Raw genomic sequence first — 23,210 nt, 5'->3', positions numbered from 1 at the left:
AACTATTCACCGTTCTCAGGGTGACACTGAAACAAGGTTGTAGTTGATCTTACTTCAAGAAGAGCTATTCCTCACATTCATTATGTTGCATTAAGCAGAGTTACTACCATTGATGGATTGCATATAAAGAATCTCAATGAAAAAAAGATAACTGTGAGTAACAAAGTTAAGAATGAAATGCAGAGATTGCGAACAGCAGCTTATCTTCAGCCGTCTATAATATCCCTTGCAGACATTGGTGAGAATTTTGTCAAGATAGTCTTTCTTAATGCAGTTCTCTTCACAAGCACATTCAGTGTGAAATATTTAATGTTAAGGCAGAGATATAAATATCTTTGTTGAAACTAGATTGTGGGTGTTTGACCAAAATACGAATTTGAAATTAATGATTCTCCTTGTTTAGAAACGATGCATTGTTTGATAGGCAGTGCTAAAAATTCTATAATAGTTATACCAAGCTCATATGACCTAATGTGTAAAGTCTTGTGGCATTTTTAGCAATCTTCGCATTAATTCTCATTTCAAACTAAATTATTTTATAGGGAAGAAAAATAAACTTTACACTGATAAAATAAATTTATAAAATCTAATTCAAGCAAACTGTGTTCTCAGATACTTTAGTGACAAAAGCTGTGTGGAAGAATGACATTTGGCTATATACTAACTACCATCAATAACTACTATCGTTTGGCACTTGAAACTCCCTTTCTATTATATTGAGGAAACTATATCTTAAATGACTACTTTACTTTTAAGTGTTGAGTTCGCCTTGGTCTTATTTGGGCTCCTTTGCCCTTTACCATGACCCTACCTCAACCCAACCTACTTGGACAAATCTTCATATTACAATATATACATTGACATCTAAGATGTGCTATGCTCACAGGCTTTTAGGCCTCAATAAAACTATCTGTACAGCTGACTATCTTTTAGTGAGGCTGGCAGCCGGCCGACGCCCCTGCATCTATACACTTTGTAGTTACCGGTAACATGTATTATCATAATATTGCACGTGTGTATTAGTTATTGTAAAAAATTATTAATATTTTTAATTATTTTTTTCTTTTATTATTTTAAAAGAAATGTAAAAAAAAAAAGCACAAATAAGTCTTAGAAATCCACTGATTGCCATGTTATGTCAAACTTTCAACTACATTGTTATCTACAGATATTGAAACAACACACAGCAACAACCATGTAGCGGTAACATTCAAGTTGAAAAGAAACTGTGTTAAACATCTCCGGATTCACCAATGAAAAGACCCTTCAATCGGAGGTCTTCACTGGCTCACCACTGTATCAACTTTACTTCCTGGAGTCCACTTGTACTGTATGTGTGTATCACCTCCAAATGATAACATATCTTATTGGACTGTATATCTTGCATCACAGATTGTACAGTCAGTGTAGACAACTTTCAGCAGCATTTAAACAAGAGTACATCAAGATACTGTATCAACCTTACTTGCTGGACTTCACTTGTAGTGTCGTATTACCTCTAAAATGTAGTAAAATGTTTTGGACTTATTGGTCTTATCCTGCATCACAGATTGTATAGTCAGTGAAGACAAATATCAGCTGCATTTAAACAAGAGTTAATCAAGATGATTATTTCAAGAAGTATTTTTCTGCCAAAGTTGTAACAGCTTCCTGGCTTTCTAGTACAGTTGCATACTATGTTGCATTCCATGTAACAAAGTGACAATGAAAGACATTTAGTTAGCATGGTTCAAGTTTAAATGTCAATTTTGTGATCAAAGTAGCTCAATATTTGCGTTTTTTTTAAATTGGTTAGAAACTAACCTTACCTTGGGATGCACAACTTCATAAAAAATACCATCCAAAGGAAATTATTGTAAAATTTTATTTACTTGACAAACTCCTTTCCCCCTTTTATAGCAAATGAGTCAGTCTCTAAACTATCAACTTTAATCAACGATGTCTATTTCAGTGTTTAATTACTTGGATATCTTTTGCTTTTTGGGCTCACATTTTCACTCACAACAATAGACCTTTTTAGCTTTGTGTGTCAATTGCCCATCACAAATCACACAATGCTCCCTAGAGAATTTCTTTTAACTCTCTGAATATCGTGAAGTAATTCTCAAGGGTAACATCACATAGTCAGAAATGGGACAACAAACAAACAAAGCCCAAAAGGTCTATTCCCAGTCTGTCTGGGCTTCAAACATACTGACTTGCTATACTGAAACGTCACCGCCTTTGCATGCATTGCGTGCCGGTTATTTGCATATGTTTGGGTTGTTTCGCTTATAAATGGACAAGTGCGCGGTAGGTGGGATGAATAGCGAATATTTAATTTTACCTTGCACATAGCACAAAATTGTGTTTTTTTGTCGTGCTGTCTGTATTTTGTCGGTTTCCGATTACCTGCTTTTTTATAAGGCTTTGGGTAACATTATTCTTTCAATGACTGATAGTCTGGCTACACTGTTTCGCTACTTGTGCGTGGGCTGACGTGACTGTATTAGCATAGAACTTTTAGAGGAGGTTTAAACAGGATAATGTGCAGCGAGTTGCATGGTCAGGATTGCCATGAAACTTGCAGATACAAAACTCAAGAGCACTAAGGCTTATTTCATAAAGTATGAACAAAATCTGTCGTCAGGCTTTAAAATTATGGTCATTTTTTGTAAAAATGAAGTTTTGGAAAATAAGTTCATATCCGACAAAAAAATAAATAGCATATTCCAAAAATTTGAACATTTGTCCTTTAGCATGCAAAAAATCAAAGAAACGGGTAAAATATTTCCTAAAAATAGTGCGACTCAAAAATGTAACCATTAAATAAATAAATAAGTTTGGGCCACCTTAAAGGTCCTATTAGTTTATGTCCTATAAAAAATTAAATCACATAGCCCCAAGTATTCACAAGAACTGCAATGCTGCTATGTACCAGCAAGATGCATTTGCTTATCCACAGACAAGTGGCTGTTCACTCTACAACACTATAACCTAACTAAACAGGTACAGGGTTTTTTCTTGTATGGTGCCTAGACTTTGGAACGAGCTTCCATTAAATAATTTTTAGCTTTTTCAGTGACACAGTTTTAAATCAAAGTTGAAATTCCATATTTTTAAACAAGCTTATAATTAATCATTATCTTTCTCATTGTTAGGAGAAATGGTTTTTAATGTTCTCAAAACTAGCATATCAGCCCTTGACATTTTGCTTCTCAGGCTAATATTTGTTTAACGAACAACAGTTACTATAAACTATCAGAGCAACTATCAACCAAAAGTTCCTCAACAGAAACACACAAGCTTGTAGTCCAATTGCTAAATAACTCCTATGAACTTTGCAAGTGAGAAAAGAAAATGGATGGGAAATTGAACTCGACTGTTTACTGCTGTTATAAAACTGACAATCAATAATTATTACACGTATCATATTATCTTTGTACAAAGTAATTAACATTATTCTACAAAACAAAGAATTACTACCGGTAAGTATGATGAAAGTTCACCCCAAAGTCTGTGATCCCATGCCTCCACCTAATTAATTTTAACAAACAGGTGCATATTTTGATTACCTGCCAGGCTCGCGTGCAGTGCTAAAGTTGTTAAGGGCCTGAATGTTGTCCCTGATTCTCTGATTAACCAAAGTTAAATCTGTGTGTTCATTTGCTGTAAAACAAATAAATGATATCAGCATACCAAACTAAACAAACAAAAGTCCAAACCACAACATGCTCAGGATTAATCAGTGGTAATAATTTATTGGGAATTCAGTGATAGTTTGATTTCACTATAATGTCTACCAACATAAGACAGGAGCATCATTTGCTGATTAGCATTAGAGCTCTTTCATTTTGAACTACAGTACTGCAAAGAAGTGACCTAACAGGAAATGCTGAACAGAACCATTCTGTAACAACAATACCAACAACAAATGATCACTTCAATAATACTCAGTGGTATAAAATAATAATTATAAAAGCACATAAGGTGCTGGCGGAGTAATTTCATTTTTGTTCCAATTGATTTTTTCCCAAATTCTTCAATGCAGTGAAAAGCAAACACAACAGATCAGAAAATCTTGCATAATCAAAACCAATCAAGTCACTTCAACGTGTTCAGTCAATTGCCATAATTAATCCTCTTTAAGGTGGCTCGACCCAGTTTTTTTCTAGCGATACCTAACAACTTTGAAACCCTCATACTTAAAGGGATTAATGTCAATGACAAAACTACTATATCACATGCATTACACATAGACTGAACTGCAATATGATATAATTTTTTTGGCGATCAGAATGAATATCACGTGGCAATGACGTCACACAGGGTTTTACTCTGAATCGAATTTTAGGCGGTAACCGCATTTTCTCTCGAGATCCTCCACGCTACGTATTCCTTGGGTGTTTGCCTTCATCTCAGTGGAGTTTCATCGAAATCTACAAGAGGAATTTTGAAATATCTTGGAATATCTTTTTAGATGGTATAATTTATGCGTAAAATAAAGTCAAGACTTCATATAAAGAAATTTGCTTCTTTTTTATGTTTAATGAGAGGATTTAGCCCCCATTCCTTTTAGAAATGTCCCATATACTGCATCCAAACCTTTAGAAGAAAGTAGACTTGCGCGATTTCGAAATATATGTAATATATGAATCATAGTGAAGCTCAATGTTTAGCTCTATTTACAAATTTTCCGCCTACTTTCGCAAAAAGCGATTATTTCAAAAACCCGTCGATGAATTTTTTCCAAATTTTTTCAGGGTGACAAATAATCAGTACACCACACAATCCCTAAATTTCATGCTCATTGAAAATATCTAAGGTTGTCTAAACTAAAAGCAAAATTGAGTAAACATTGAAGCGATGTTGAAGTTTTGAATAATTTTGTGCTCTGGGATTTCCTATTGTTTCGATTTAAACACAACATCGAATTCCTGTGCACCACGCGTGTAATGACCACGCTTGGCTACCCTCCGAAAGCTTTCCGAAATAGTTCGGAATATGGTAATATTCTCATCGAGTTCAAGTAAACAATAATGGATGAATGAATACATTTCCAACTGAAGAAAGCAGTCACACAACACCAAACTCAAAGCCGGTTAACTTTTATCTCAGCCAAGACGTCGACCCAACAAGAAAAACTAATGCGTGACAATTTCTTTTCCCTTGTTCCATATTTCGGAAAGATTTCGGAAAGCTTTCGGAAGGTAGCCAAGCGTTGTCATTTTACGCGTGGTGCACAGGAATTCGATGTTGTGTTTAAATCGAAACAATAGGAAATCCCAGAGCACAAAATTATCTCAAACTTCGACATCGCTTCAATGTTTACTCAATTTTGCGTTTAATTTAGACAACCTTAGAAATTTTCAATGAGCATGAAATTTAGGGATTGTGTGGTGTACTGATTATTTTTCATCCTGAAAAATTTTGGAAAAATTTCATCGACGGGTTTTTGAAATAATCGCTTTTTTGCAAAAGTATCCGTAAAAATGGTAAATAGAGCTAAACATTGAGCTCTACTCCGATTAAGATATTTTCATATTTTTCGAAATCGCGCAAGTCTACTTTCTTCTAAAGGTTTGGATGTAGTATATGGGACATTTCTAAAAGGAATGGGGGCTAAATCCTCTCATTAAACATAAAAAAGAAGCAAATTTCTTTATATGAAGTCTTGACTTTATTTTACGCAAAAATTATACCATCTAAAAAGAAATTCCAAGATATTTCAAAATTCCTCTTGTAGATTTCGATGAAATTCCACTTAGATGAAGGCAAACACCCAAGGTATACGTAGCGTGGAGGATCTCGAGAGAAAATGCGGTTACCGCCTAAAATTCGATTCAGAGTAAAACCCTGTGCGACGTCATTGCCACGTGATATTCATTCTGATCGCCACAAAAATTATATCATATTGCAGTTCAGTCTATGTGTTATGCATGTGATATAGTAGTTTTGTCATTGACATTAATCCCTTTAAGTATGAGGGTTTCAAAGTTGATAGGTATCGCTAGAAAAAAACTGGGTCGAGCCACCTTAAGTGCCTATAAATCCCCCCAAAAAATGGCACAAGAATTTTTGTTTTTGGTCAAAACTGGAATTTTTTTATTTTTTTATGAATTTTTTAAGTTCAGTTTGTCTGCCCCATGACCGGGTTGAGGGAGACTGGAACTAGTGATGTAAAACTCGGACATTAGCAACAGGGAAAACAAAGCAATAACAGAGCAGAGTATGTGGGCGAAGACAAATTCTTGGACAATTTCAGGCGTTTGCTAGATCAGCATATACGTGGATTTAGAAATGGCTTCGAACGACTTCAGTTTCTCCCCCAGTTCTGATTCTGAAGTCACAGAAATGGAGGAGTACGAGCAAGGATTCAAAGGACTGCCAAACTCTAGCTTCATAGCACGCATGGCAGCAACCAGGAGGTTCATAGCCATTTTGATACAAGTCGAGACGGGGATTTGTTATACCTGTAAAGATGTTTCGATACAGAATTAACCTCCTGAAAAGTCCAGTTTTCATATTTGATATGTTTCGACAATTCACCCTACAATTTGCAAATGCGACTCGATCGATCAAGATGCTCGATTGACAATGACACTACTGACTTACTCACGAATATTGATCAAATTCTAGTTCATATTTCTTGATGGTAGGTATTACACATGTACAGTACTGTGAAAAAGTAATGCAAACGAAATTCGTTTTTTGTTCTCGCGAATTTTCGTCGAAATTTCTTTGAATTATCGAGACATGTTTCGTAGCGCTCCACGCGAAAAAATCGCGAACTTCGTCGAAAATTCGGGACTGCAAAATTCGAAATAGCGAATTTTCGAGGTAGACAAACAATGACTTATCGATAGCTTTCACTCGACCAAAAATAAACTAACGCAAAGCGCGTTCCATCAAGGTCAATACACTTAAATAAATTATTTGAGCCGTGACAAAGTAAAATACAACTGAAACATTGCTTGGGGCAAATGAAAGTTCCTAAAACTTCAAAGAACATCCACTGTAGAGGCTATATTTAAAACATAAACAAGCGCGATACAAATGCTTTCAGAAGCCGACTTTGAAGAAACAAGACAGGGGTTAAACAAATAAAAGGTTTACTACTGAAAACATTTCAGCCTCTTTTGGATGGGAGAAAACTTTATTTGTACCTTTACATAACTCAAACGAATTGCCTTGAGTAAGATTCTTGTTTACAGCTGTACAAATTACAGTATATCAGTGAAAGCACACGGCGTGGGGACCACAAAGTTTACATGTCGATCGTACAAGAAACTTTTCCAACATCTTATCTTGTAAAAACTAGTTGTACCTATCGGTAAGTGCCAACGAGCGAAATACTCATGTTTGTTCATAAGAACAGATTTTGAATGGTTTTTGATAGAACTATATTTGAAATGACCACTGTTATGGTAAATTGTATTTTAGGTAATATGCAATTAAAGGGCTATTTCTCTGGTGTTCATAAATGACACAGGCTTGATAGCCTGCGTAGCAGGCGCCGTAGTTACCAGCGCGCGTATTCTCGCGATCGCGCACTCTTTTAAACACACTAAAAAACGTACACAGATGTCTGCTACGCTAACTTGAACGGTCAAGGATTATTTGGAGACAAAATTTTTATTCAAGTTAACATTACATTTGCCGTTAGAAGCAAACAACTTTTGACTTTCTTGTGTGTATGACATGCAGTAATTTTAGTGAGCGTCGCTTTGAATTGATGTTATTCCTACGCGGAGCGAAAATGCGTGCCAAATAAAATATAAACGGTATTTGATTTGGAATAAATCATCGGTCGAAAATTACTATAAACACAATCAACACTAAAAGGAAGCATTTACCCGACTTCAGCATTCTCATAAGTCAAGAAAACTCTATTTGAAGTCAACAGTCCGCTTTTGATTTTCATGTCTCTCTTCGATCGTAAATCAAAGGACTCCAAAGTCGAAAGATTATTTCATCGCTTTGAAGACCTTGATGTTCATTTTTTCGGCGGTCGAATATTCTGTAGGGTATTCTCTTTCGATTTATAGTTCCCTAAAGGGGTATTTATCGGTAAAGGGATGAATGACCACATTGAAAATTTTAACAGCGAGCCGCGTGGATGCCATTTTGGTCATTTGCTCTCTAGCAAGGAGTGAGAGACTGGGAACCAGTTGGGAAGAACAATACAACCCAAATATGGGGTTTACTTACACCCAAATATGGTCAAAAAAAAAGTCCCTTACGCAGAACGTAAGATTTTCTCTGCCTATACACTCACACGCACACGGCTCTATGATTCTGCCGCCTCGACAGCCTCACCTCTTGGCTCGGCTGTCTCGTTGGCAATAATAAGTTCTTCTTTGTACACAAAAATATCGAGAAAGTAAAAATCTTTGGCAAGATTTCCGCAGAGCACCCTACATTAACTATGCATACAATTTTGTAACTCTCGTTCTGTTCATGACTGCCGTTCATGTGTGAAGGATTATATGGAATATTTGTATGCATAATTAATGTAGGGTGCTCTGCGGAAATCTTTCCAAATCTTTCACCACCTCCATATCTACTCTTTCCTTCGATCTAGTGGCTCAATAAAATGGTAAAACATACGCCAACACACACTCGCCATGTGACTTATCCGCCATGTTGAATGTTGACACACTTGCTTTGGGCACGTGGAAGTCTGGGTTCAAGTATCACGGATTCAACATGGCGGATGTGTTTACATGTGCGATGGAAAAGAAGAGTATAAACTTTAAATATTGCCACTTAAACATAGAAAAAGAGGAATCGAGTTTTAACTTTGAATCACAGACTAAGGTAGGGGACTAATTGCTTGGTCGAGTTTTAAAAGGCATTCTCCGGTAATGCTTAAAGTAAAATAAAATGATCTGTCATAAAACAATGGTCATCGTCTTTTAGTTTGAATGGCAGCACCTCAAAGATCTAGAGACATTCTTTATAGTCATGAAGCAGGGCAGAGCCATAGCTTTAGAAAAGGCCAACAGACATTTGAACACAGCGAAAACAGAGCTCGAAATTTCGAAGAGTGTATTTCGAACAGAGCGAATTTTTGAAGTTAATTTCGAGGCAAGCGAAATATGCTCACGAAAATTCGCGACATTTAAAACAATAGACGAAACGAAAACTGCTACTTTTTCGCCGAAAATTCGCTTCGAACGAAATTTCACGATTTTTTCGTCGAAAAGTTGTGAATTTCGACGAATTTCGTTTGCATTACTTTTGCACAGTACTGTATATGCACTGCTTCAGTAACTGAAGAAGCCTTAAACGCATTTATCTTCTCTGTTTTTAAATAAATGCATAATGGGTTAAGGGTTAAGTCATTTAAAGGAAATTTCAAAATAATATTTTGCCAAGGTAGCAAAACAGCAAAGAAATACACAAACAAAACTGAAAAAAACAAGGATGACTAAGAATGAGAGAAACTGTGATGGATTTGTATTAACAAAGGTGAAAATGATGATGTACAAAATGAATGATGATGTACAAATGAATGATGTACAAAATGAATCTTCTTGTTACTATTGTATTTAAGTACAGTAGACATACCTTCTTTCTCGATTTGCTGTCCACTTGGAAGCACAAACACTTCAGTTTCTGCAATGTTAGTTTTTAGTTCTTCTTCTGCTAAAGCACTGTTGGAAAATATACATAAATTATGATGAAATATGTTAAAATCAGATAATTATTGGCTTCAACATTATTTTAGATGTACTAGTAATACGTGACTCGCAGGGCCTCGCAAAGCTCTGGGTTATTGTTGCCTAGTAACGACAAAATACAGCAGACAGAATACAAACAGAAACTGAACAACAACGAACTGCACGAGTACAGAGACTTCGACAAAATACCGCGGACAGAATACAAAGAGAAACTGAACAACAACGAACTGCACAATTACAGAGACCGCGACAAAATACAGCAGACAGAATACAAACAGAAACTGAACAACAACGAACTGCACGATTACAGAGACTTCGACAAAATACTGCGGACAGAATACAAACAGAAACTGAACAACAACGAACTGCAGGATTACAGAGACTTCGACAAAATGTCCCCTCAGTCCCGAAGATCTGATTTCAAGTTCGACACCTTACCATTAGGCCACCAGCGCGCGGCGGCCATGTGACGTCATTTCCCCACACACCAAGCTCACAAATAAATAAATAAATAAATATATATGTATGACCGTAAACTTCACACAAGATTTCATCCCGCCTGAGCCCTTTGAGGGACAAAATTATACACCCCGCTACGCTCGGCCTTCGGCCTCACTTCGCGAGGAACAACTGTTAAATAATAATTACGGCTTTTATACTGTATATGCTGCATAAAGTTAAAGCTTGTTCTAGCACAGTAAAAACAGAGTGTTGTCAGTATTCAGGTTACATTTGGAAGCTGTTGAATGCTTTCAAAACAGTTTGTCAATTAAAAGGCTTGGAGCATAACCAGCCTACTATGTCAACTTTGAGACCAATTTAACCATGATCATTAAGCCCCTTCCCCCACCCCCCCCCCCTTCCTATTCTGAATTTCAGTTTTTTCCAAATTATTTCAAATGACTCTACTTTTGTGACAGAGTAATTTTGACTCCAGAAATAGTGACATGATTTTCAAATGTGTCCCAAAATTGGATACGATATTTTGGTGGAGTTTTTTCTGCCTCGACTAACTCGACCGGCCAATCAAAGCCTATATAAAAGGGATATAGGAATACTAGTCTACAGAGAAAATTATAAGAATCTATTGCCACCACTCAACTCCGCTACAATCTTTACTTCACTGCTCTACTCTATTCTACTCTACTATTCTCTACTTTATACTGCTGTACTCTACACCACTCTCCTCTTCTTCACCTCTACTCTACTCTATACAACTGTAGGATCACTGTACTCTACACCACTCTACTCTACTCCACCTCGACTCGACTCGACTCGACACAACTCGACTGGACTCGACTCCACCTCCACTGGACTGGGCTGGACTCGACTCGACTCTACTCTACTCTACTCCACTCTACGTTATACTACTGTACTCTACACCAATCTACTCTACTCCACCTCTACTCGACTCTACTCTACTCCACTCTACTATACGCTACTCTTCTCGACTCTACTCTACTCGACACTACTCTATACTACTGTACTCTACACCACTCTACTCTACTCCATCTCGACTCCACTCGACTCGACACGACTCGTAGGGCCGTAAAAGCGTAAAGTTTAGAAGGAAAACGTAGAGCCGTAGAAGTGTACAGTAAAGAATGAAAACGTAGGGCCTTAGAAATGTACAGTTTAGAATGAAAACGTAGGGCCGTAAAAGCGTTAAGTTTAGAATAAAAACGTAGAGCCGTAGAAGTGTACAGTTAAGAATGAAAACGTAGGGCCGTAGAAATGTACAGTTTAGAATGAAAAGGTAGAGCCGTAAAAGCGTAAAGTTTAGAATAAAAAATGTAGAGCCGTAGAAATGTACAGTTAAGAATGAAAACGCAGGGCCGTAAAAGCGTTAAGTTTAGAATAAAAACGTAGAGCCGTAGAAATGTACAGTTTAGAATGAAAACGTAGGGCTGTAAAAGCGTTAGGTTTAGAATAAAAACGTAGAGCCGTAGAAATGTACAGTTAAGAATGAAAACGCAGGGCCGTAAAAAGCGTTAAGTTTAGAATGAAAAGGTAGAGCCGTAAATGCGTAAAGTTTAGAATGAAAACTTAGGGCTTTAGAAGTGTCAAGTTTAGAATGAAAACGTAGGGCCGTAGAAATGTAAAGTTTAGAATAAAACGTAGGGCCGTAGAAGTGTAAAGTTTAGAATGAAAACGTAGGGCCGTAGAAGTGTTAAGTCTAGAATGAAAACGTAGGGCCGTAGAAGTGTAAAGTTAAGAATGAAAAAGTAGAGCCGTAAAAGCGTAAAGTTTAAAATGAAAACGTAGAGCCTTAGAAGCAGTGTAAAGTTTAGAATAAAAACGTAGGGCCGTAGAAGTGTAAAGTTAAGAATGAAAAAGTAGAGCCGTAAAAGTGTAAAGTTTAGAATGAAAACTTGGGGCTTTAGAAGCGTAAAGTTTAAAATGAAAACGTAGAGCCTTAGAAGTGTAAAGTTTAGAATGAAAACGTACGGCCGTGGAAGTGTACAGTTAAGAATGAAAAAGTAGAGCCGTAAAAGTGTAAAGTTAAGAATGAAAAAGTAGAGCCGTAAAAGTGTAAAGTTTAGAATGAAAACTTAGGGCTTTAGAAGTGTAAAGTTTAGAATAAAAACGTAGAGCCTTAAGTGTACTGTTAAGAATGAAAACGTACGGCCTTAGAAGTGTACAGTTAATGCTGGATTTTAACTGATGCGTAATTTTTTACGTGCGTTTACGTGCGTGAAAATATTTAGAGACAATGTATGAACGACTTGCGTGAAGGTTTACGCAAGTCATTCATGCATTTTCTTTATTTTTTTTTTTACGCACGTAAACGGGCGTTAAAATTTACGCGTCAGTGGAAATCCACATTAAGAATGAAAACGTAGAGCCGTAAAAGCGTAAAGTTTATAATGAAAACGTAGAGCCGTAGAAGTGTACAGTTAAGAATGAAAACGTAGGGCCTTAGAAATGTACCGTTTAGAATGAAAACGTAGGGCCGTAAAAGCGTTAAGTTTAGAATAAAAACGTAGAGCCGTAGAAGTGTTAAGTTTAGAATGAAAACGTAGGGCCTTAGAAATGTACAGTTAAGAATGAAAACGTAGGGCCGTAGAAATGTACAGTTTAGAATGAAAAGGTAGAGCCGTAAAAGCGTAAAGTTTAGAATAAAAAACGTAGAGCCGTAGAAATGTACAGTTAAGAATGAAAACGCAGGGCCGTAAAAGCGTTAAGTTTAGAATAAAAACGTAGAGCCGTAGAAATGTACAGTTTAGAATGAAAACGTAGGGCCGTAAAAGCGTTAGGTTTAGAATAAAAACATAGAGCCGTAGAAATGTACAGTTAAGAATGAAAACACAGGGCCGTAAAAGCGTTAAGTTTAGAATGAAAAGGTAGAGCCGTAAAAGCGTAAAGTTTGGAATGAAAACGTAGGGCTCTAGAAGTGTAGAGTTGAGAATTAAAACGTAGGGCTGTAAATCGTAAAGTTTAGAATGAAAACGCAGGGCCGTAGTCGAGTCGAGTAGAGTACAGTCGAGAAGAGTAGAGTGGAGAAAGGTAGAGTTGAGTCAAGTGGAGTAGAGTCGAGTCAAGTCAAGTAGAGTACAGAGTAGAGTCGAGTCTAGTAGAGGTGATTCAAGTCAGTCGAGTCCAGTAGAGTCGAGTCGAGTTTAGTTGAGTCGAGTAGCCTACAGTAGAGCAAAGAAGAGTACAGTACAGTTGAGTCGAGTGGAATAGAGACGAGAACAGTCACATAAGCTTATATAAACGTACAGTAGCGTGGCGGAGACAAATAAAGAAGTGTTGAGAGTAGAGACCAGTTCAATCGACAATCGTAAAGTAGAGACGACTAGATTATTGTTAGTAGAGTAGAGTTGAACAGAGTGTAATCTAGTAGAGATGAGTTCAGTCAAGTAGCGTACATGTACGTAGATGCGGGAGTAGAGTACATAATAGTAAAGCAGATTCAAGTGGTGTCCAGCTGAGTAGGATACAACAGTTGGGTATTCACGCATTGCGTCGAGTTGAAAAAAGTTGTAATGGTGTAGTAGAGTTGAGTCGAGTTGAGAAAAGTTGTTATGTGGTATATTTGACTTGAGACGATAAGAGTAGAAAGTTTACTCGAGATGATAAGAGTACAGATGTGATGTTAGTAGTTGTGTAGAGTTGAGAAAACCTATTATCATGTGATAGGGTTCAATCAAGATAATAAGAAGAGTCTTGATGGTCTTATAGACTTTATTGTGGTTGAGAGTGAATCGTGTATAGTTGAGTACTTACAGATCAACCGGAACGTTACTAAAAGAGGACTAATAACGTACAAGATAACTTTAATGTAAAGGCAGTCGAGCTAGTCGAGATACAGAAAAAACTCCACCAAAATTTTCTATCCAATTTCGTGCCAGGTATAATGATTTTATCACTTTTCTTATGAAAATGAATTGATCAATACTTGTCTTGTTTCCTGCTACTGCAGCAGTGTCATCAGTTCATGCTAGTAATGACCACAACGTTAGTGTTTTCAAAGAACACACCATTGTCTGTCCCCTCTGGAAATCCCAGATCTGAAAACCCCTGTGCCTTTAGAATTCCAATCGTAAGTAACCCCCATGCCTCCAGTTCAAAGATTTCCATTCACTTTGAGCACCTAGTGTGTCACCATAAACAATCCACCTGAATATTGATCATTACAGCTGTACTAGAGAAAGATGAGAGTTTCAGTCAAAGCACGTTTTATTCAAGGAGAACAAGGCACAGTTAAAACATTTTTATTAAAATTGTTTTTATTTAAAGGAGAAGTTCGCTCCAGGATGGCCATTTATTTTCTTTACGCCAATTAAAAATTTACACAAAGATATGTTATTCACCAAAATTTCAGCCTCCATCGTTCGCTATAACCCTACGAAATCTTTCCCAAAACTCGAAAACTGAACGCCGCCATCTTGGAGCTGGTAATGTATGCGTGACGTCAAAGAGCTCAGCCTGACGTTTGGCGGGAAAATTTTAATAGTCGAAACTCCTTGTTTTTTTTGTATTTCTTGGAGCTCTGATTAAACAAAATGAAGCTGCACAAAAAGGCATTTTGACAAAGAAAAGCCACTACGAAGAAAAAAGGAGTTTTGACTATTTAAATTTTCTCGCCAAACTTCAGACTGAGCTCTTTGACGTCACGCTAGACTTGCCCCAAGTCGCTCGTTTTTTCTTTGCATCTAAAGTTACTAAAATAAAATCGCTTTGAAATCAAGCGAGAAAGACCACTTGAGTAAAATCACCTTTGAAATCGCGCGCGAGAGATCGCGCGGGATTCATTTCTGTGAACGCGCGCGCGAAGTAAAACAAACAGTTAGGAAAAGCTCGGAACGAGCGACTTGTGTCACTTGCAGGAAATCGATTCTGGCTGACGTTTATGGCCGCGAAAAATTGCATCATGCTTTTGTGCATTGAATTGGTTTCTTTTATCGTATTGACGTCAGTTTCGTGCGCCGTGTGCAGCTGACGCGTGCTGTGGCGTGTGTTAAAATTACGCTTTTCTTCCCTTTTTTGTGGGGAATCATACTCAAGGCCCTTGATGGCTCTCTCATTTCTGTAAGATTTAAAAGCTGGACATGCACAAAAAAAGACATTTGTGTTGTTATAACGGTCTTGTAACGGTTGTTATAAACGGTTTAACTGCCGATGTGAGAAGGGAACAAGTCCGCTCAAGAGGTAAAAGTTAAACGCAAGCTTGTCTCGCGAGCAGCGCGCGCTAAGTTGGCGGGCACAGCGCGCTCAGTAAGTTCGCGTGCAATACAATATGATTGACATAATCTCGATGGCGTCACCGGTGGATTTTTCCACCGGTGACGCCATATTTCAGAATTGGCGCGCTGCAGGTGAGACAAGTCGCTCATTCCGCAACGATCCTCCACCATTTTGTTTTTCGTGCCCGCGCGCGCCCTCCGTTTCTGTATCCAGCGGTCTCCTGCGAATCTAACGAGCGACTTGGAGCAAGTCTAATGTCACGCATACATTACTAGCTCCAAGATGGCGGCGTCCAGTTGTCGGGTTTTGGGAAAAATTTTGTAGGGTTATAGCACACGTTGGAGGCTGAAATTTTGGTGAATACCATATCTTTGTATAAACATTTTATTGGCATAAAGAAAATAAAGGGCTATTCTGGAGTGAGCTTCTCCTTTAACCCCTTGCCTACCAAGGACATATATATATACGTCCTCTCTGTTGTCACGCAACGACCGAGGACGTATATATATACGTCCTCAACTAAAGGACATCACTGAAAGCTTGGTTGTTTGCGATGCCTGGAATAAATCATCCCCGGTTGTTGAGAAAGGACTAGCACTACTTTTGAAACACCGCTGACCCAATAAAATTACTTTTTGCTCGGACAATTTACAAAATGGCGGCTTGTGTGCGTGAAGGCAGAATGGACACAGATGAAGCTATTGCTGAAATTTTTGCCGATCGCGACTCTAATGTAAGCGATTTAAGTCACAGCGAATTAATGCCAAGTGATTCTGAAGAATTGTCGCTGACTGTGTTTTGATGTTATTTTTCAAGACGTTTCGGCTATTGCTTAAGCCTTCATCAGCCTTCATCAGTTAAAAAATCAAAGCTTTCACACTTTCAGGCTTAAGCAATAGCCGAAACGTCTTGAAAAAATAACATCAAAACACAGTCAGCGACAAACCTTCAACAAACTATGTCTTCCCCTGACTACAATTACACTATGATTCTGAAGAGTCTGAACAAAAAGAAGAAGAAGGTGGCAAAGAAGAAGCCTTGATCGATCAAAGAAATTGAACCTCCAAATGCACATGGTCAAGGAGTTCGCCGGGGAGCTGTACGAGTCAGCAGTATAGTAAGAGAATGCGGAAAAGAGAGAGGAACTCTTTGTAAATGGTTAATCTAGGCGTGCTTTAATATTTTATTTGAAAAGATGCCGTTACTTAGCCAAATTTAGAATCTCTATAAAAATTCAATATGGCCGCCGGTTGCTTGGTGTGTTTGGCTCTGGTAGGCAAGGGGTTAAGGATGTTTGAAGGAAGAAAACACATTCCAGTAATCATCAGTGAGCAGTAAGTCACACTAACTTGTCTCTGGCCTTCTTCTTGTCTAGCTTTTCAGATTTTCTCTCTATAGGCAACATCTGCAATATCAGAGTAACTTCACATAAATCACCTTTTCATTAAAAACACTTAAATAGTGGATCGAGGCAAGTGCAATTTGGCAAGTACAACTTTGGTAATCCCAACTTCAATGCAAAACACAAAATGGGAAAAAAATAACAGAATATGTTAAGATACAAACTGGACTCACAGAAATGCTACATGTACTGAACAGAATGTGGACAAACACAGAACTATGGATAAACCATTAAAAGAAAATTTTGTCTTTATTATTCAATGCTATTACGATTTTTTGCACTTCTTTGTTACGCTAATTCATTCACTCGCCCAGAGCCAGGTTGCACATTTACAAATTATTTACCAAATGTGCAATTTGCTTGATTATTTGACAAATTTTTGGTATGTCTCTGCAAATTTGACGATTGTTGCCATTCTTCTTTTAAATTATGCAAATTCATCCACTTGTGCCAGATTGCAGATTTGACAAAAATTAAAATGCACATAGCCCTCCAAACTTTTTATTTTGTTGAGTTTCTAACAATAAAAAAACTACCCCTATATGACTAAAAAAAAGAAGACAAAAGTAAAATAAGACAATTAATAAGTAATTAAGTACAATGCAACTATTTTAGTATGTATAAATAGTTATTTAAATAAAAAGCAGAAAAAAATGAGAAAGAAAGAAAAGAAAACAGTACTACCAGTTAATGTTTGAACCTAAATTTGTTTATATTAAAACGAGCGAAAAGAAAATTAAAACACTAAGCCAGAATTAAACATAAGTACTTCTAAATAAAATAATACTGTTTATTCATAGTTTGCTTAAATGAACGCATTGATAGACATTTTAGTTCTTCATCCACGTTATTCTAGATGAAAGGACCAGAAAAGTGTAATTGATAATTATTTACAAAGCTCTGTTTCATTTGTCTTCTAGTAACATCATTAGTTATCATCACAACTAAATTTTTAACAGTTTAGGGGCAGGAAAACATTAAAACTTATGCTGCACTAACAAGTCTAATTGACTAAACAATGTCCTGGTGATAACGTTTGAAGTGATGTCATCACTTCAGTATTTGCCTGCTACATCACTGACTGAATTACAAAAGGGATTAATTTTGTGGTTTTATAGTGACATGAAATTATACCATACCTCCTCGTCATCATCCTCGTCATTACCTTTAGGGCTATCATAGCTTTCGCTGACAAATTCATCTCCTGGCTGAAAAAAATTCAGGTGTGACTATCAAATCAATCATATTAGTAAAATTAATTAATTAGCATAGACAATTTATACCCTTAAAACAAAACAGAGCAGAGCAGCAAGTGTACTGAGCTGAAAACAAGTTGAAGGTGGAAAATACACACATTATGCAATGCCCAGAAACGTTTAACATAATATTTATCACAAAGATGTCTTTCCAAGAGCAATAAAGCTTGCCACCCCCATCTGAAAAAATAGAGATCCCTAAAGTAGAAGACAAAAATAAAAGCAGGTTAAAACCGTTTTAGAATGTGTTGTTATGTAACCCCCATGCCATCTCTAAATGCACTGTTCCTGTTTCAAGGAAAATGCACCTTTTGTGGTCTTCCGCATGGGGATGAAGTTGTTCAGTTGTTGTATATGGATAGTAAGACAGAAGGAAATAATAGGAACTTTAAACAAAGGCTGCGTCTTGAAACAGTGTACAAAGGACCTGCAAAATTTACAGCTGTTTGGGTGAAGGGGCTGAAGGTGAACTGACGCCTTCAGTACTGGTGCCATAATCTGACAAGCTGGCTTGTTTCTTCTTCTCTTACATTCATAACATTTATGACCCCACTCGTGGATCTCCTCAGGTGCAGCAATGATCCAAAATTTCTCACTCAATTCGCAAAGAGTAAAGTTTACTCCAGGGGCATGAATTCCCTTCTCATTATAATGCATATAGTCCGGCGGCTTAGCTCCTGAATTGTGCGATTTTTGATACAAGCACCAAACTTTGCAGGATTACTAGTATTCGCATACTAAACAATTCTTGATATAGTGCCAACGCCAATTTCCTATTTTCAGCTAGTAAACAGCAATGAAATTTTCAGCCGAGAGGCCCCTCCCCCACGAAGTATTTTTTCTTGTACTTTTATAAACCTTTTATTGTTGATTTTTATTCATAAATACAGATATGAATGCTTTTAATTAGGCTAACAATTGTTATTTTTTACCATCTGTTTGATACCAATAATTTACTAGGACACTATTGCATGGGAAAAGATTTTTCGTTCCAAAAAAGCCCGGTCTGAATAGGGTTAATAAATTACGGTTTCCATGGAAACCGGTGTCTTTCGGGCTTGGCACGATATCTGAAAAAACTTCTATTGGTGACCACTTTCATTGTGCCAAGTTTCATGCTTGTATCAAAAAGTGCACAATTCAACTAAAATTTCGAGCTAAGCCACCGGACTAATAACAATTAGTTTTCTCACCCTGTGCAGCATGCAAGGCGAAATAATTAGAAATGAAGTGTCACATGAAAGGAAGTCACCATCACACCAGATGCCACCATCTGGTAAACTTAATCAATTCGCTTTTCTATGGCATCGGCTTCCATGAGCTCAAAGCTGTGTTCTCGTCACAGAATGCTTTGCCCTGTGTTAAGCATCCCTTATTTCTTTGGGCGACAGTTCCATGCTTGCATCTTTGTTGTCTCTATAGTGCATGGTGGGCAGCACTCTTCTCACTTTTGCATGTACTCAGGGCCATTCCACCACAAGGAACAATCTGCTCTGTTCCACCACAATTAGGAACACTCGGCTAACCCTGAACAAGTGACTCCTTTTGTTCACAAATTGGCTGGATTCTCCTCGGTAAAAGCATACTACCACTGTGTCAGTTCAATGAACGTCTGTACTTCACCACTTCAGTTGGCAACAAACAGTCACAACCTCTAATCCACCATAGAACATCTGGGATTCTTCACCTCAGTGCTGTTCCACCCAATTCCCAACATCTTTTTTATCAGGTCTTGCCGCTTAATTAATGATAATCGGTATATATCTCTGTACCATGCTTTTCTGTGGAAATAGCTTCAATAACATTTGGTGAGTTAGAGATCCAATTTCTGGCTTGCACATTGGCAACTCCCCATGATAGTGTTTTAATTTAAACTGACAGTACAGCTCCACTCCGTCATCATTTTCAACATTGTCAATGGAATCTTCCATATAGGTTGACTTAAGGACTGCCTCAGTTGCAAGGGGATAGTGGTCTTGGTTTCTTTTATGGTTCTCCTGTGCAAGAAACTGTGACTTTTTTTATAGGCACTGAGTTCTTTCCAAGGACTACATGGCTAAACTCAAATACGTCCAGCTCTCAGTTGGAGTGAAGGTCTCTCCACAACACTCGAAATTGGGAAAGTTCCTGCTCCTCAACCTCTATCTGGAGAAACATTTCTTTTATGTCACAGGCAATACCAACAGGGTTTTGACAAAAATGGACAAGAATTTTGAAAAAAGATCTTGCTGTAATTTTGTTCCTGCATGGATCTCGTCATTCGGGGAAACTCCACAGCATATATGCAAGGCTGCTGCCTAACGGACGCCCGGTCGCCAGAGGCGCCTAAATTACGAGCGCGGGCGATTAAATTTTTGTTCAAGGAGCCCGCATGGGCGCCTAAACATTGATCTTCCACTCCCATCCTTTGACTTCAATTTCCTTGTAACCTTGTTTCATTGGCATAAAAAATACCATTTAAAACAAAAACTTCTTCATTTTAAAACGGAAACGCTAAAATTGTTCGCATTTAGCGTATCAAGTACGTAACATGTCTTTCCCAAATTCAGCAACTTCGAAAACCATTCGTTTTCAAGTGTTTAAGACTGTGCCAAATATGGAATAATGTATTATGTTCTGGTTTACGTTTCGTTTGCTTCGTTGACGTTTCGGAGAAGTTTCGAAGTGAATCAAAGTGAATCTGAAGAAGTATTTACGGATACGAAAGTGAAATCAATCTGTTTGCTACTGCAGTCATGAATCAGGTCTGAAATAATTTTAATCTGCAAAAGCTTGATTTAAAAACTTTTCCGACAGGCTTAAACTTACGTAAAACAGCGTGCCAAATATCGTGATGTGTACAAACTTACGTGGCGTGTTTTACATGTAATTTTAGCTTAATCTATGAAGCATTGAACGCTTAACGCTAGTAGGAACATAAAATGTAGGCCTCTTTCATTTCATGGGACATTTCATATCTGCTGCCGCTTTTTTGTGGACTAAGGTTGTTATTTTCAACGAGCTGTTTCATGTTTTCGCATTTGTAATGAGGAGCATTCTCGAGCATTGATCCGTGACTAGCAAATTTTTGTGCTGGAAACCTCAGTGCTTTTACTTGCTCAGATGTTCAGTTTGAATAAAATGGATTGCTTTTGTTACTACATTAATTTTATAAACAACTTATTTGATGAGTTAAGTAATTTGAAGTGTTTTCACAACTTAATTTTTCTGTTCTATTTTTGTCAACTGGTTATCATGTAACAAAGATAAGATCATAACTTAATTAAAGTGTTTACACAGGTGTTTTCGACTTTTTATTACCTTTTTCTAAACCTAGGAAAAATTGACCTGCTTAATTATTGCTTCTTTTTTAACCTTGATTACTAAAATGATTTTCCTGCTTCATGTTCATTGATTTTCTATGTGAAAACTAATGAAAGTACATGAAATGCACTCAGACTGGCACTGGCTTAACAAATGAATTAACCATTCATGCTCTCAACTAAATGCATGTCAGTTTTCTTTGTTGGTTTATTTGTCCCAGCCCAGCTAGTGATTTAACCCACAGAGGGGAGAGATATATATATTGCTGATATTGATGACTTATCCAACTTCTTTCCTCTGGGTCTCTGAGGTTGCTGCAGAGTAAAAAACCGTTTTATGGGGAGGCTCTGCCCAGGGTACCCTTACCCTTTCATCTACTCTTTCTGCAACCTCATTCCGAGGATCTTATGAACGAGGTTACCATTTTTGGTATGTGAAAGCGACCCTTACCCTTTTAGAAACCATATACCCCCCTCATGAAGATGACACCCCTTTCACATACCAACAGAAGGAATACTACATTTTTCTTATTTTTCACTTGAATAATAACACCTTAAAATACTTAAATGACTTGATCATTTGGTGGGTCTGTTCAAGAATTATAAAGGGTTCTTTTAAGACCTAAAAACCAGTTTTCCCTCTCCTTTTGTATACTCCAACTCGTGTAATCCCTACCCTTTTATATACCTGAAGCCTGAAAAAGGCATCCCTGTTGGGCGGAGCCTCCCCGTATAGTCCACTATAGGAAGTACCCCCCTAGGGGACATTCGGGTATATTATAGCAATAATGTTGGGGGAAGGTTCAATCCCTGGGCCCCTCTCCTAGGCCACATAGTTGACCACATATTTGCCTAAGTACCCCCCCCCCCCCGATTTGTTTTCGGCAACTTAAGCCGGGCTCCTAACATAATGGCTTGGGCTCCTAAATTTTGATGTTAGGAGCCCAAAGGGCTCCTTAAAAATTTCCTTAGGCAGCAGCCTTGTATATGCAGTACAGTCAAACACAATTTGTATTTTCCTTGTTGTTTTTATCCATCCTTACAACTGGGAAATGCAGCAAATTACATTATTCAGCTCTCTACATTAGTCCAGGAGCCCCAGGAGGGTCCTCAAAGTTTCCTAATTAGAGCCCTAGATACCAGACAGAAAATCCTGTTTGCTTCAAAGGAGACAGACACCCAGTTAAAATACATTGTGCGACCATTGTCATATCTGTGGCAGTAGTGATCATTGGGCTCGTGGTTGTAGAAAGAAGAATAGTAGCAGTGACAAAGCTGGTTCAGAAAACAGGCGCGGGCTACAACTGAGGGACAGGATGTAGCCCACCCTCCTGACAATTTCAAGTCCCACAAATTTGCTTATTGTCAAGAAGTTGCAGGTAAAGGTCAGGTTTACAAACAGTATTCAGGCTGCAAAGCGGTTCGGTATTGTGGATCAGACAGAAGTGCCAAAACTTCACTGGAACAGTCATAAGAATCTCTGCAAGTGATTGAACATTATTTTAGAAACACTGAAACGTTTGCGAGTGGAACGTGGAGATGGTTATGTATTTGCCAGTCATTTGATGCCTAAGCAGCATGTAGCAGTAGCCAAGCTTCTGGGCAAGAAGTGCAAAGTGTAGTGTGTGTTGAATGGGGTATCAGTTGAGGCCCTTTGGGACACAAGTGCGCAGGTATCCGTACCTTCAAAGAGATTAAATCATGGCCTGCAAGCAACAGTATGACCGAAAAGTCAACAACTCGGTCTTACAGCCAGGTGATAGAGTGCTAGTACGAAATTTGAGTAAAAGAGGTGGTCCTGGTAAACTTAGATCCTACTGGGAGGAGACAATACATCAAGTAGTGGAGCGTAAAGCAGAAGACAGCCCAGTTTACGAGATTAAACCTGAGACGG

General features: G+C 37.8%; 1 protein-coding gene and 1 long non-coding RNA gene across 2 annotated transcripts in view; both read right to left on the bottom strand.

Annotated features, from left to right (window-relative positions):
- Window positions 1–23,210, bottom strand: part of LOC144658792 (28S rRNA (cytosine(4447)-C(5))-methyltransferase-like) — a 119,594-nt gene that overhangs the window by 63,272 nt on the left and 33,112 nt on the right. Inside the window, exons 8-11 of the mRNA XM_078519272.1 lie at window positions 17,898–17,966; window positions 16,706–16,761; window positions 9,553–9,638; window positions 3,555–3,648 (exon numbers count right to left, since the gene is read on the bottom strand). Coding sequence (XP_078375398.1) covers window positions 3,555–3,648; window positions 9,553–9,638; window positions 16,706–16,761; window positions 17,898–17,966 — 305 coding nt within the window. The remainder of the gene's footprint in view (window positions 1–3,554; window positions 3,649–9,552; window positions 9,639–16,705; window positions 16,762–17,897; window positions 17,967–23,210) is intronic.
- LOC144658808 (uncharacterized) lies at window positions 14,465–16,699 on the bottom strand. The gene is made up of 2 exons (XR_013571788.1): window positions 15,624–16,699; window positions 14,465–14,792 (listed from the first exon to the last, which is right to left on the bottom strand). It is a non-coding gene; the product is annotated as an uncharacterized LOC144658808 (long non-coding RNA).

This window comes from Oculina patagonica, chromosome 6, assembly GCF_052425735.1.
Source record: "Oculina patagonica isolate OP01 chromosome 6, crgOcupat, whole genome shotgun sequence".
Lineage (NCBI taxonomy): Eukaryota > Metazoa > Cnidaria > Anthozoa > Scleractinia > Oculinidae > Oculina > Oculina patagonica.
This window is presented reverse-complemented; position numbering and strand designations above follow the sequence as displayed.